The sequence below is a fragment of the Sturnira hondurensis genome, unplaced genomic scaffold (genome assembly GCF_014824575.4).
Source record: "Sturnira hondurensis isolate 20B ecotype Veracruz unplaced genomic scaffold, ASM1482457v3 Scaffold0021354, whole genome shotgun sequence".
Taxonomy (NCBI): Eukaryota; Metazoa; Chordata; class Mammalia; order Chiroptera; family Phyllostomidae; genus Sturnira; species Sturnira hondurensis.
In genome coordinates, this window is record NW_028093985.1 from 24,886,749 (window position 1) to 24,901,585 (window position 14,837).

Consider the following 14,837-nt stretch of genomic DNA (forward strand, 5'->3'; position numbering starts at 1 on the left):
GTTCTTACTTTTATCTTGGGTGCTTTTGTCCACTGTCCTGGCTGCAAGTTTCAGTTTTCGGGTGCTTCCCAAATATGGAATGCTCTGAGCTCTTTCTTGAATAAGAGTCCCATGATTCTAATATTCTGCAGGATATTTCCACCTGGATTTTTAGCTAACACCTCAAACTCACCTTCATTTGTATCTAAGAGTTTGGGTTTTTTAAAATTAACTCTATTGTGGTAATGTGGGTTAATAACATTACATAGTTTTAGAATACACATGATTAGAATTCAACATCCATGTACTTCATTACGGCCCCCCCCCCCCGAAGTCTGGTTTCTTTCTGTTGCCTTTATTTGGCCCCTTTGTCCACTCTGCCTCCTTCCCCTCGCTTCCCTTTGGCAACCACCATTCTGTTGTCTGTACCAGTTAGTTTGTTTTGTTTGTTACTTTTTGTTTTATATTTCACAGTAAGTGAAATGATAAAGTGTTTGTCCTTTTTCATTCGACTTATTTCACTGAGTACCATACTCTCAAGATCTATCCATGTTGTTGTAAGTAGCATATTTCATATTTTTATGGATAAGTAGTGTTCTGATATATATGTATGCATTTTCTGATATGTGTGTGTATGTATATCATGTCTTTTATATCCAGTGACCTGCCAGTGGACACTTAGGCTGTTTCCATGTTTCTGTGATTTGGCTATTATAAATAATGTTGCAGTAAACATAGGGGCACATACATCTTTATGAATTTAATTCTTGATAAAATATACTTGGTCATGTTGGTTCAAAACAGGAATTCCCAGAGTGATTCAATTTTAGGAAATCTATTAATATAATTCACCCATAATAAAAGTATCTAAGGGAGATAAGAACTTACGATCATTTACATAGGTTCTGAAAAAACCAAGGGTCCATTTCTCATTTGACAAACCCCTCATAGACTGGCAGAGATTTAAAAAAGAGAAAGAGAGAGGGAGGGAGGCAGATACAATCAAACCAAAAAGTTATAGATATTCATAATCTATAAGCCAGCTGATAAAATAAGTAAAAGATAAATTGTATTATATATCAAAATAATTTTAAGGTAAAAAGTTGCCAGATGGGAGGAGGGAAGGGGAGAATGGGTGAAGAGGTGAGGGGATTAAGAAGTACAAATAAGTAGTCACAGAATAGTCATGAAGATGTAAAGTATTGGAAATGGAGTAGCCAAAGAGCTTATACACATGACCCATGGACATGAACAATAGTGGGGGGATTGCCTGAGGGGGTGGGGTGCTAGGTAGAGAGAGGTGGAGGGGGCAAAGAGGGAAAATCAGGACAACTATAATAGCATAGTTAATAAAATATCATTTAAACCAAACCAACAGAGAAAAAGATCAGATACCCCCACCTCAGAGCTTTTTCCATTTTCATTCCGCCAGCGGATTATGGGAGAGAGGGAGGAGAGCCTGCCCTCAGCTTGAGAGCGTCTGTAGACATAAAATCCCTCTTCTTCCTTCGGTTTCTCTTGCTAACAAACTAAGGCAAGGTAGCAATATGATTGTGTATGATTTGTGAACCGATGTAACTTCCACTTGATCCTTCCCTGCAAGTATATTCTTCAGTCTCATAGGCTCACTGTGTTCTTTCATAATAGAAAACAAAGCCTCAGGTTGTATCAAGTCCCTTTTCCAGCCATCCTCTGTTAGTGTTTTAAATGGTGGTACAAAAATCCCAAGATATGGCTTTTTTTGGCTTCAAAAATTCTTATTTTCAGTAAAGTAAATGACACACTTATTATTTGCCCTGAGAGTTGTAAGTCAAAATGTATCCTGGTGGCTGCCCTGTGTTCTCCCATCAACCCCATTTTGCCAGTCATGGTGCTATAGTAGGACATTTCTTGTTTTATAAATACTCATGTATCCAACACGTATTTTAGCAATAAAGGAAGCTTTATTAATTTTATCAAACAGGAAAAAAGAGCTAAAAGATGCAGTTTCACACACACTTGAGCCTTAAGACCATTTTGGACTATTTAGCCTGGACTGGTAGACTCCCCCTTAGGACACCATTTCCAACGCAGACAAAAGGAAAGGAGCCGAACCCAGAGAAGGGAAGGGAGCTCCTGCTCAGTGTCTTTCAGCCACGTAATATGAAAGAGAGACATGTATTGAAGACGATACAAGAAACATTGCACACAGGACAGTGATGCCCCAGTCCCCGTCAAAGTAGGCACTTTGGGACCTCACTCAGTTCTACCAATCTCCATCAGCTGCTTGTTATATTTTCCTGAATCTCACTGATGGTCTAAAATTTCTTTCCTTTCAGAGGTGATTTTAGTTTTGGGAAAAAGAGAAAGTCACAGGGCACCAAATCTGGGCTGTAGGGGGGCTGAGTTACCTGGGTGATTTGATGTTTCACAAAAAACCCTGCACGAGTTGTAAGGCTTGAGCAGGCATGTTGTCTCAATGAAGCTGCTAGTCACCAGTTGCCCATAGCTGTGGACTTCTCAATCCTCCCAGTAGTTCCCACAGAGGAATGTTCAAGCTCAATGCAAAATTTCATTCAGATTCATTGCTCTACTAACTCAGTCATTTTTTAATACAATGACCACACAGCACACATGCTCACTCCACAGTGTTTACCACCCCTACTGACTAGTACAGCGAAGTTGTCATTGTTCACACATGTGCATTCCAGCCCTCTCTCCTTGACTGCCAGTTTACATGGATGTCACACAAACTGTTCTCATTATATTAACAATGCCTGCTGCTTCTAGGATTCTCTCCTTCATTTTAGTCTTGGCTAATGTAATTATGATGTGCCTTGGTGTGTTCCTTCTTGGGTCCAACTTCTTTGGCACTTAGAGCTTCCTGGATTTCCTGGAAGTCTATTTCCTTTGCCAGACTGGGGAAGTTCTCCTTTATTATTTGTTCAAATAAGTGTTCCACTCGTGGCTGCTTCTTTCCCCCTTCTGGTACCCCTATAATCCGGATGTTGGAACATTTAAAGATGTCCTGGAGGTTCCTAAGCCTCTCCTCATTGTTTTGAATTCTCATTTCTTCATTCCTTTCTAGTCGGATGTTTCGTTCTTCCTTCTGGTCCATTCCATTGATTTGAGTCCCAGTTTCCTTTCCATCACTATTGGTTTCCTGGACATCTCCCTTCATTTCAATTAGTTTAGCCTTCATATGTTCCTCTAATTTGTGACTGTACTCTACCAATTCTGTGAGCATCCTGATAAATAGTGTCTTAAATTGGGCTTCTGAGAGGCTGGCAATCTGTTGGTCGCTTAGAGTTATTGGCTCTGGGACTTACCCATCAGACCGTCAGCGGATTTTTCAAACGGGACCTTACAGGCAAGAAGGGGCTGGAAAGAAGTATTCCAAGTCATGAAATCCAAAGATCTACAGCCAAGATTGCTTTATCCAGCAAAACTTTCATTTAGAATGGAAGGACAGATAAAGTGCTTCTCAGACAAGGTCAAGTTCAAGGAGTTCATCATCACCAAGCCCTTATTATATGAAATGCTAAAGGGACTTATATAAGAAAAAGAAGATGAAAAATATGAACAGTGAAAGGACAGCAAACACACAGTTATTAACAACCACACCTAAAACAAAAGCAAACCAAGAGGACAGCTAGATCAGGAGTGGAACCATAGAAATGAAGAACACATGGAGGGTTAGAAACAGGGGGGTGAGGGGGGGAGAAGGCACAGAAAATAGCATAGATGGTAGGTAGAAAATAGATAGGGGGAGGGTGAGAATAGTGGGGGAAATATAGAATCTAAAGAACTTGAGACACGTGGTTATAAACTAAGGGGGGGGGAGAATGGTGGGGGAGGGAGTGTGCAGGTGGAGGGGAATGAAGGGGGGAATAGAACAACTGTAATGGTATAATCAATAAAATATATTTTAAAAAAAAAACAATGCCTGGACTTTTTCCAGACAGACCTCATATGTGTAGTTTTAGCCTACTAATTAGTTACTTTCTATTTGTTATGTAACATTTACTATAATACTAAATTAAATTATCAAAACATGCTTATCTTGCCCTGGCTGGTGTAGCTCAGTGGATTGAGCATGGGCCTGTGAACCAGACGATCATGGTTCGACTCCCAGTCAGGGCACATGCCTTGGTTGTGGGCCAGTTCCTAGCAGGGGACTCACGAGAAGCAACCATACATTGTATTTTTCTCCTTCTCTCTTTCTCTCCTTCCTTTCCCCTCTAAAGATAAATAAATAAAAAATCTTAAAAAAAACATGCTCATCTTAAGGAGTAGGACAATTTATACAATCAGGGCATTCTGTCCTAAGACTATCAAAATATCTTTGTTACACAGCTAATGAATAGTTACACAACTGTCGAATAGTCTCTTGTGACATCCGTGCACAGAAGTATAACTTATATTCACATTCATGTATTATTTTCTCTTAACAGTCGACTTCAAGCCTCGTGCCAGCATGGATACTGTCCATCATATGTTACTCTTTGGATGCAACATGCCTTCCTCCACTGGAAGTTACTGGTAAGGGATGAAGGGCTCATGATACAAAAGGATGTAGAAAATGTGTATTTTTACAAGTACAAAGTGCATCTCTACAAGTATTTTACAACTGGTTCACAAGTAGGCAGACTATTTCCTTGTTAGAAAAGAACATTGTTCTTTTGTATCAAGTAGTTACCATGTTTTGATGATCGGTTATTTAGTCTGCTGTGGAACACATCCATCAGTCTTCCACACTGACTTAAGAAATACATGTCTGCTGTCTTAGAGAGTGTGTCAAGGTGCATACAGCGTGAAATACAAAGACTAAAAAATTTAGATAATGGACACTCTGATGTTTATTTTTTTAAGTGCATGATTCAACCCAAAGAGCACTGTGGCTGTATTCAGTGAGCCCTCTTTTACCCCAGACACCATGCCAGGTGATCTGTGTATGCCATTTCATTCTATCCTAATGTCTCTGAAAGCAGATATTATTATTACTCTCACTTTACAGACGAGGAACCTGGAGCCCTGAGATTCAGTACCCTATTCGAGGTAACACGGCTGGTTAGTGTCCGACCAGGATTGAACCCTAGTGTGTCTGGTTCCAAATCCAGTTATGTTTATTTCATCTCACTGTGTCTCATTTATTCGAGGAACTGTTGCAGTTTTAGAATTTATTTTAATCACGGTGGTGAGCCATACTATCATGTCATGATCAATCAATAAACCTCGATTAAATGCTTGTTATGTGTCAGAACTGCAGCAGATGCTGTGGGAAGTTCTAAGATAAATAGATATGTTTTCCACCCCCAGACGCTTACAACATAATTAGTGCTTGATATCTTCCCTCTCATTTTCTTCTTTGGTGGTAAGAAGATCAGTGAATCCTGAAAATAGCTGTGCATTTTAAGCCCATGTTGCACCAATAGCCAGAATCAGTGTTACATATTTAACAGCGTAGAATGACTAGTGTGTCTTGCTTTGCCTTGGGAAGGGAACTAACTGGTTTGTGCCCTGTTCCTGCATAACCTCGGAGACTGATCGGTCTCTCTCCTCGCATCTGAATGTTCATTAGGTGGATCCGAGGCATGCAGCAACTGCTCTCTAGTCATTTTTACAATAAACAATTGTTATATGTATTTGGAACTGTTAACAGCATAGGGCAGTTAGTGGAAATCTCCATGGACCAAGTAACATCAAAGCATTTGTTAATGGGCTTAAGTTATTTGATGAAAGGGGTATGTCACATTGGAACCCCACTCACATGATTGAGTTTATGTAAAAAGGGAGCCAACCACAGTTACCCTTTGATGTCAACATTCTAGTTTTTGCTCTTCAGTAAATTTTTGTAAATAAAATTTTGGAATTAAAAGATTATTCTCTGACAGCTTTTCTGAATCTGATTCAGCAAATCACATCCTTTGGGTTTTATGTTTTAAAAATATTTATTCTGAAATTAACAAAATTTACCTTTGGATTAAAATGAATAAAAATAGCTAGAAGGAGTGTGAATTTTAAAAATCTGCTTTTGATTCACCTTGGTTCAAGGGAATGAATGAAAAAATAAAACATCACTTAAATGTTATTATGATTCTAATTACTAAGAAAAATATATAAAATGAACTAAGCCTAGTTCATTGTTCTCTTGTTAAGGGAATATCAGAGCAAACACATTATTTTGGTTTTTAAAATATTTGTTTATATTTTTAATATACTATTTTGATATTAAGTCTGACTAAAGGATTTTCTTTGTTGGGGAAAGAGGATTCAAAGCAAAATGTAAATGAAAGTGAAAAACAGTTTTGAGTAACGTGATTGCTACACATATTACTTTGCTAAAATTATTACTGGAAAGGCAACATAGTGGAGAGAAAGAGCAGTAAGTCACTGGCTGGATTCTCTGGGTGTGTTACCTACCCCATGTGACTGGCCCTGATTTCTTCATTTTATCAAGAGACTCTCACATCATTTATAGAACTCCCCTGTGCTCTAAAATTCTGTAGCCATATAAATATAAGTTGCATGCAAATGCTGAGTCAGATTGGAAAAACATTAGGAGCTGGGGATGCGTGTACTCTGGTTGAATCACTTCAAGCAGTGAGTCTACTGTGTTCTGCCATTCAGTTGTATCCTTAAGTAATGAGAACTCTTAATGACATTATACCCATAACATTTTAAATAGACCTTAAGAGTCTGTCTGGCAGCCCACATTTCCACTTAATCTAAAGGCTTGTTATAATTGACTTTAAAACCATGAAACAAAGACAATAGTTGATGCTGTTATTTATCTTTTTTTTTAACCAAGCCCAAAGAGTTGAACATTTAAAAGTAGGATCTACATGGTGTCTCTTCAGCATGAAAACTGGGAGATACGCATTAAGTAAAACTGTTCTAGTGACTCTTACTTCCACAATCCAGCCTTACTTTCCATTGAAAGAGAAGACAGACTTTGTAACCTCTGATATTTAGCGAAATCCATTGGTCTTAAGGAGTTAGAGCTGGCCATTTATTTCATGGGCTAGACTTTTCAGTTGCTTCACAGAAACATCCTCTGCTTCGTACCCCCAGTGTTGCATGGGCTTAGCCCTGACAACAGTCAGCAGATGTTTTCCAGCTGCTTAGCCTCTTATCTGTCCCACCTGAATTATAATACTAATAACAAATATCTATCAATGTCAAAAGCCCTGCATTCTTAAATATTTGAGTCGTGGAATTTATCACACTCATTTCACAGATGCAAATCTATTCTTCACTTGCTCTAAAATACATACAGTACTTAAAAGATTTCCAAGCTTTCACATATGTTTTTGGTTATTATAACTATAATGGTTTTTGATGGTTAAGAATATCAAGAACTTATTCACGCTCTAGGGAAATCTTTACAGGAATATAAAGGTGTTTTAGCGGAAGAAGAAAAAGCTGTTACTAGGATATTTCAACATCAAAATATCGAGCTAGGGTCTTCCCTGTTTTCATTTGACTGTTCTATTCATTGCCAGTAGGTTGGCAAATAGGTCTGTGTTTCTAATAAAGTAAACATTTTCCCCTGAAATTATGAAGTTATAATTCATCCCCTGTCTTCAGGCAGCACTTTTAATATGAAGGCACAGAGCTATTCTGATGATGTTTCACTGTTGTGCTGCCCTCCTTTGCTCTTTGTGATTGCCTCATTCTACTGTTCATTAAAATATATTTACAGTTATATTAAGTTTACATGAAAATAGTAGACACAGCATGAAGCAGTTTTCATTATGTAGTCATTTTAATTTTAAAGTTTTTTCCCCTCTACACATATCTAGTCTTCTGTGTCTCATTCCAAATTAGCAGCTCACACTGGTAATGTGTCTAGTTAATTATATGCATGTGCATTTAAATCGCATATATTGATGTGAACCTTTTAATATACTGTGGGGTGGTCCCTTTATAGTTGGAGTGGGCCTGGTGCTCAGTTCCGAATTTACATATCTCTCGAGGATGCAGATGAGGACTAGTTGTGTCAGCGCAGCGACTCCGCTGGCCCACGTAGGGAAGGCCACAGTGCCTGTCAGAGGCCGCCCCCCATGCCTTCTTTCCCAGGCTTTTACTGGAAACAGTTGAAACATCTAGGGACCAACGGAGAGTTAATAGCACCAAGGTCGGAGCAAGCATATCAATAGCACGATTTGGTGGACTTTATTTGTGCTTTCAGACTTAACCCAAAGCTTAGCATTTTAAGTTCCTCTGGTTTGTTGCCTAAATAGGAGCTATAAGCAAGATGCTCTCTGGGGCTTTTTTAAAGTCAGTAAGGAAATAAGGAGGTGAACACTGAGTCATTTAGTTATAAAAATTTTATTACTGCTGCCCACTAAAAATGGCAAGTTTTAGGAAATCTTGGAAATTGAGATATTGCATTTATCCATTCTATGAATATTTTTCCTACTTTTTTTACTCTAATGATGACATTTTAAAAAATAATGAGTAACAGGGATTGGTACAAAAGAAGAAGGGATTAAGTACAATAAACAGGATGTTACAGAATAGTCATGGGGATGTAAAGTACAGTGTAGGAAATATAGTTAATACTATTCTAATAACAATGTCTGGTGCTAGATGGGTATGAGGTTAATTGGGATGATCACTTAGTAAGTTATGAAATGTCTAACCACTAAGGTATATACCTGAAACTAATATAATAATGTATGTCAACTATAACTGAAATTTTTTAAAAAAAAATAAAAATGTTGGGTTGGCCAAAAAGTTCATTTGGTGTTTTCCATAAGATGCCTCTAGTAGCACTTAGTTGTCTTTAACTTCATTCAAAACAGTTTTGTTAGATTGTATTGTGACAGCTATCATATCAGCAGGCATTTTTTTTTGAAAAATCACAATTGGTGAATTTTTGTGTAGCCATCGTAATATTGAAGATAGAAGAAAATAAGCAACATTTTCAGCATATTATGATTTATTTTTCAAGAAAGGTAAAAATGCAACTGAAACAGAAAAAAGATTTGCACAGTGTATGGCGAAAGTGCTGTGACTGATTGAGCATGTCAAAAGTGGTTGGCGAAGTTTCATGCTGGAGATGTTTTGCTGGATGATGATGCTCTGTGGTTGGGTAGACCAGCAGTCCCCAACCTTCTTAGCACGAGGGACCATTTACATGGAAGACGGTTTTTCCACGGTTGGAAGGAGGGGGGTGGCTTTATAGCCTGCCACCAGATGCAGTTTAATTGTCACTTGACACTCACTGATAGGGTACTAATGAGTCTCAAGCATTTGACTCATTATGGTCTCTGTGCAGTCAAACCTCTCTGCTAGTGATAATCTGTATTTGCAGCCACTCCCCAGCACCAGCATCACTGCCTCAGACCATGAGGCATTAGATTCTCAGAAGGAGCGCACAACCTAGATCCCTCGCCTATGCAGTTCACAGTAGGATTTGCACTCCTATGAAAATCTAATGACACCACTGATCTGACAGGAAGTGGAGCTCAGGTGGGGAGCAGTGGGGATCGGCTGTAAATACAGATGAAGCATAGCTCACCTGCTCACCTGCCACTCCCCTCCTGCTGTGCAGGCCTGTTCCTAACAGGCAATGGAGTGCTACCACTCTGTGGCCCCAGGAATTGGGGACTCCTGCTCTAGACCTTTCTTTCCTCCCTCTCAACCCATCGCACTCAATTCCCACACAATACACATCTCAGACCATACTTCCATCTCCCATTGCTGACCCTCGATGCTGGGCTTCTCCAAACTGACCTTACAGCACTGCTACTGACATAGATCCAAGACCCTCTCTCCTCAGGCAATGCTCATGTATTTGACTGAGTTCTGACTTCCACCTTCCTTCTCTCTCCTCTTTAGTGCCACACGTCTCGAAAAGAAATCTTCACTTCCCCATGTCTCATTTGCTCTTTGGACTACTTTAATTAGTTCTCCTACTACCACTGCTAATGAAACTTCTTAGGAAAAGTTTCTAATTACAAGATCCAGTAGGTTCTTGTTAACCTTTCATTTATTTGATCTCTCTGTGGCATTTGTCATGGTGACTACTTATTTCTCCTTTAAATTCTGTCCTACCTTGGCTTCCATAACATCATGGTCTCTCCTGGCTTTGCTCCTCCAGCAGTGAAGACCATGAAGTCTGTAACCAGCACTAAGTCTACTTTCTGTCAGACCACTTACTAGCTGTAGGCAAATGAAGTCTTTGAGCCTTAGTTTCTCATCTACAACATGGGGGTAACAGAACCCTACAGAGAGCTGTGAAGAGGGTTAATTGAGATAAGTTAAGTAAGGCACGGTGCTTAGGACATATCTGAATGGTAACACTTATTCTTTCCTGTTCTCTTCTCCTGGCATCCCTTCCACTCCTTATTTATTTCTACTCTTTAATTATTGCAGTCTCTCAAGAGTCCATTCTTAAGAGTCATCATTCCCATTGCCTTTACTCTGTGCTGACTTTTCCAAAGTTCTTGTCTCCAGCTCAGGCATCTGCTATAGCACCTGTGATACTTTGTGTTAAGTAACTGTTTACATGTCTGTCTCTTGCTACTAGACTGTGAGCTCACTGAGGGCAAGGGCCCTGATTTATTTTCTCCTCACCACCCCCAGCACCTAAAGTAGTGCTTGGCACATGGTAATAAGCCTTCAATAAATTTTTTTCTAGATGAATGAAATCTTTCTGGAAACCACCTTAACCCCGTGCCCACTTCCCTAGACCAGTTGAAGTTGATAAGGATCAAATGGAGACATTAATTGAAAACAATCAAAGCTATACCACCTGGGAGGTAGCCAACATACTCAAAATATCCAAATCAATAAAGTTAGTGGTGAAAATGAAAAATGTGTCTTTTATTTTATGGAAAACTAAATGGATTTTTTTCCAATCCAATAAAAAAATAATAATGGGTGGTTAGCTTCAGAGAGTTCCAGGATTGGAAAGTCATATTTTCTTCATATAAATAGTTTCAGCATCCGAGGTAATTCTGGAACACGGTATTTTTGTAACGTGAGGTTGTCTAGGCATGTGCACCGTTATTCTGCTTAGCACAGAACTTAAGGCTTACCGCAGTGTGTGACTGCCCACCTCGGGACTGTGTTTACAGCATTCTGTGATTAAAGAGAGCAGACTTGTTATGCATCCTGCCATGTACTTAGGAGTGACCTATCCAGAGCTAAAATTATGTTTAGACTTAGTAGTTAGTATTTGATTTGAAAAGTATTTCTAATGATGCTTATTATGATCAACTACTCTTTACGAACCGAATATGGCTTCCGTAGGTTGTTTGATCTTTTCTGAAAAGACAAATCCCAGCTGATTACATGAGGCTATTTCTAGCTGTTCTAACTTGGAATCGTTCTCCAGATAAAGCAGTGCTTTATCATTCTATGAAGCTTTCGCTTAAATCCCCTTCAACTGCTTCTATTTATTAACCACCTGCTGTGTCTTTTTACATGCCACTATCTCCACAGGGTTACAGGTGCTGATGAGGGGAAGAAGAAAATAGCTAAAACATATAAGTAAATATATAGAGAGAAAAGCCTGTATGTGAAACACCCTGCTTGGTTGCTTATTTAAATGGCTTTTTTTAGGTGATGTTACCAAAGCATCCTTTCCTCCCTCATGATGGTACGGCTCCTTGGGTTGAGAATGATGGTCGCCTTTGCTGCCTTCCTGCAGCCCCTCCACACCCTCACATCCCCGCTCCCGCCTCTGTGCGCTGTGCAGCAAGACGCACAGCCTGCCTTCTCCATCCCCTCTTGCCCATAACAAACTCCTACAGCCAAACATATGCAATATCCTTGTCAGTATAAATAAAAATAATGTAGTCTCCCAAATCTCCTCTCTTCCTTGTTCTAACACTGTAAAATATGTCTTTGAGCACAGTAGCAAAGTTTATACATAAATATTTGCTAGGCTAAAATTAATTGAATTCATTTCCTTATTCTACTTTAATATTGTAATCGATTCATATTATATTGCATGTCAGGATAGTATAAAGGATCGTCATTAAAACACACTTGGCATCTTGTTCTAACTTCTAGTCACCAATGATCATATTTCTTGGCTAATTTTTTGGTGCCTAGATTAGGTGTTGATAGGAGTTCCTTAGCAACTGATCAATTCCTTATACATTCATGGCATCTTTATAGAATGTCATGGTTGCAACCATTTTAAGAGTTTCAACAGAAACAAACATTACATGACTTTGAACATTATTTTTTCTTTACAAGGCTAGTGTTTATGTTAAACAGAATGGCAATATTATAGCACAGTACTCTCACATTTAACATTTAACACAGAGCCAGAACTTTGACATCAGAGCGTCTTTGGTTCAAATCTCAGCTCTACTACTTGGTAGTTGCAATAAATATTATTCATATCATTGAAGTTTGTTTCCTCATCTGTGAAATGGGGCTATTAATCCTGCCTAATTGGGCCATTATGAAGAGTTAGGACACGTAAGTAATGCGCTTTGGCACCATGCCAGGCACATAGAAGTACTTAACAACTGGTAGCTATTATCCTTGTTCGTTTATTAACAAAATATTGATTAACTATCCATTATGTGCAAACACCTTGTTAGACACTGAGAATTTGCTGTGGATGAAACTTCACCGCTCCCCTAATCTCACACTGTGCACTGTCCATCAGGCTGGGGCTTGTAAGTCACTGCTCCTGTTGAGCCGTCCCATTGTGTATCCTGATAATCACCATGTTAATGCAAACCCATGGCACTGAAACTCACAGCCGGTTGCTTTGAACTGGGAGATATGTTCTATGGGTTTATAGAACACTTGATGAAAGTTGAATACCAGACTCACGGAATGCATATTTGAGAGCTGAGGACATTCCGTATATTCCATTGATTTTATGTTGTGTTTCTTAAAGAATGTTCAAACTTTGGATTCATTTTCCTCTGGCTCTGTTAAAATTGTAATTGAAGGCCATACAGACTTAACTTGAGGGCCTGACATTTTTTTAATGTTTTTTAGCCAAGAGAAGAAATGAGTTATCAGTTCTGATCTTCCTTGAGTAAACTTGGATTTTAAATAGCCTTTAACAGATACAGCCAGAGAATACTTTAACAGTCAATCGGGCTTTGTTTGGATAATTCAAAATGACAGGCTAGCACTTTTCAGTTCTTGGCATAGTCTAAAAATATCCATTCCACCTGAGTGGTTTCCCCGTGGATTAGAGGTGAAAAGGTTCTGCAGCAAAGGCTTAAGAATCCAGAATAGTTCTATTTTCAAATGTTAATTCTCATCATTTTTGCAATGAATACTAAGAAACCACGAGGGAGCTATGTGAATTTTTTCACAATTAATTGGCTTAATCTGGAGGAGCCTTTAGGAGAAGCTGCTGTAAGAATAAGGAACCTGGTTGATGAGGCCTGAAATTACAGCAGCCACTGATCAAGGTTGGTTACACTGCTTCCTAACCTTAAGATGCTTCTTATTAATAAGGACAGTAAAAATCCCATTTTGGTGGGATTCTTTTTGGAGAGCCAAAATACACCATATCAACTTTATCCTGTTGGTCCTTTTATGTGGAGAAAATATGATGCTGTTTCCATTTAAAAGGGGAGATGGAAATTTGAAAATGAAGAGGTACATAGATTTTATCCCAATGCTCTTTGCTGCTCTCTTGTGTTCTCATCCATTATACCAGGGGTGTCAAACTCATTTTCACCGGGAGCCTTGCAGCTGTCTTCAAAGGGCGAAAATCATTGTAGGACTGTATAAATGTAACTACTCCTTAACTGTTATGGAGTTGAAATTACATTCGACCCTTTGAAGGCAACCACTAGGCTAATGTGGCCCCTGGTGGAAATGAGTTTGACACCCCTGCATTATAGGATCGTCTTCTCTTGGCCTCTTGTTTTTCCTCTTCGCTTAGTCCTCTCACTCGTGAGGCTTTAGGATTAGTTTCAATATTCCAGCTCCCTCCAGTGACTCATTTCTTACTCAGTCTTGAGTTTAGCATGTCCTTTAAAAAAAGTGTAAAACAGGATTTTAAAAATTAAAGTTTTGTTTGTGAAGCTATTCTTTTACCAGAACTGTTAAGAGAATTAAATACAAAATCCTTGTCTCTCTGCACATAAATCAGAAGAACTTAAATAAGATTTGATTTTAGAATTGCATGCACATATTACAACGCAGTTCACATATAATAGTAGTCATCAAAGCTTATCTTCACATATCATTCTCTGCCTACAAATCATTCTCACAAATCAAGACAGAAGGAAGTGTGACAGCTGGACATTTGAGTCATGGCTCTGACGTTTGGCAGTTAGACTCTCTGGGCTTATTCAGCTGTAACGTGAAATATACCTGCAATATTCTTGTAAGAATGAGTATAAACTTGTTTGTACAAAATACCAGGAAAGTATTAAGTCAAATGTGTTGTTACTTAATATTTTAGTTAAAACTTCTAACTAATTAAAAATTATACTTGACAGTACAGTCAAATTTAGGCCAATTCAATTCTCTAAGGATTTGTATCTGGAAACTAAAAATGGACTTAGCAGCTGACTTCAACAAACAGTTCTTCAATATTTACTAAATGCAGGGCTGTAGGTTTGGGGAGTATGGAGTGAAAGATATGACCCCAGACTTCAGTGTGCACAGCCTGGTTGAAGGGGAGGTAATAAGTGGATGCTTAGGGTGAATGCTACGGTTAAAGAATGGAAGTTGAATGGGCTGAGGGTCAGAAAAAGCCTCCCTGAGGAGGAAGACTTGAGCAGAATCTTGAAGGAAAAGGTGAGAGGGGTAAGTTAGTCAGGTAGAGAGTTGAGGAAGGGGTTCTCGGGGCAAAGGGGACAATGGAGAAGAGTGTGATCAGAAATTGGCAGCCACGTGCCATGATTAAAAAGCCTTTTTTCCCCCTGGAG

At 38.9% G+C, this 14,837-nt stretch overlaps 1 protein-coding gene across 13 annotated transcripts in view; it reads left to right on the forward strand.

The window, feature by feature from the left end:
- The window catches only part of PAM (peptidylglycine alpha-amidating monooxygenase), a 277,949-nt gene that overhangs the window by 169,106 nt on the left and 94,006 nt on the right, over positions 1-14,837 (forward strand). For all 13 annotated transcript variants that reach the window (XM_037032081.1, XM_037032083.1, XM_037032084.1 and 10 more), the window contains one exon: positions 4,413-4,500. In XM_037032081.1, the coding sequence (XP_036887976.1) occupies positions 4,413-4,500 (88 nt within the window). The remainder of the gene's footprint in view (positions 1-4,412; positions 4,501-14,837) is intronic.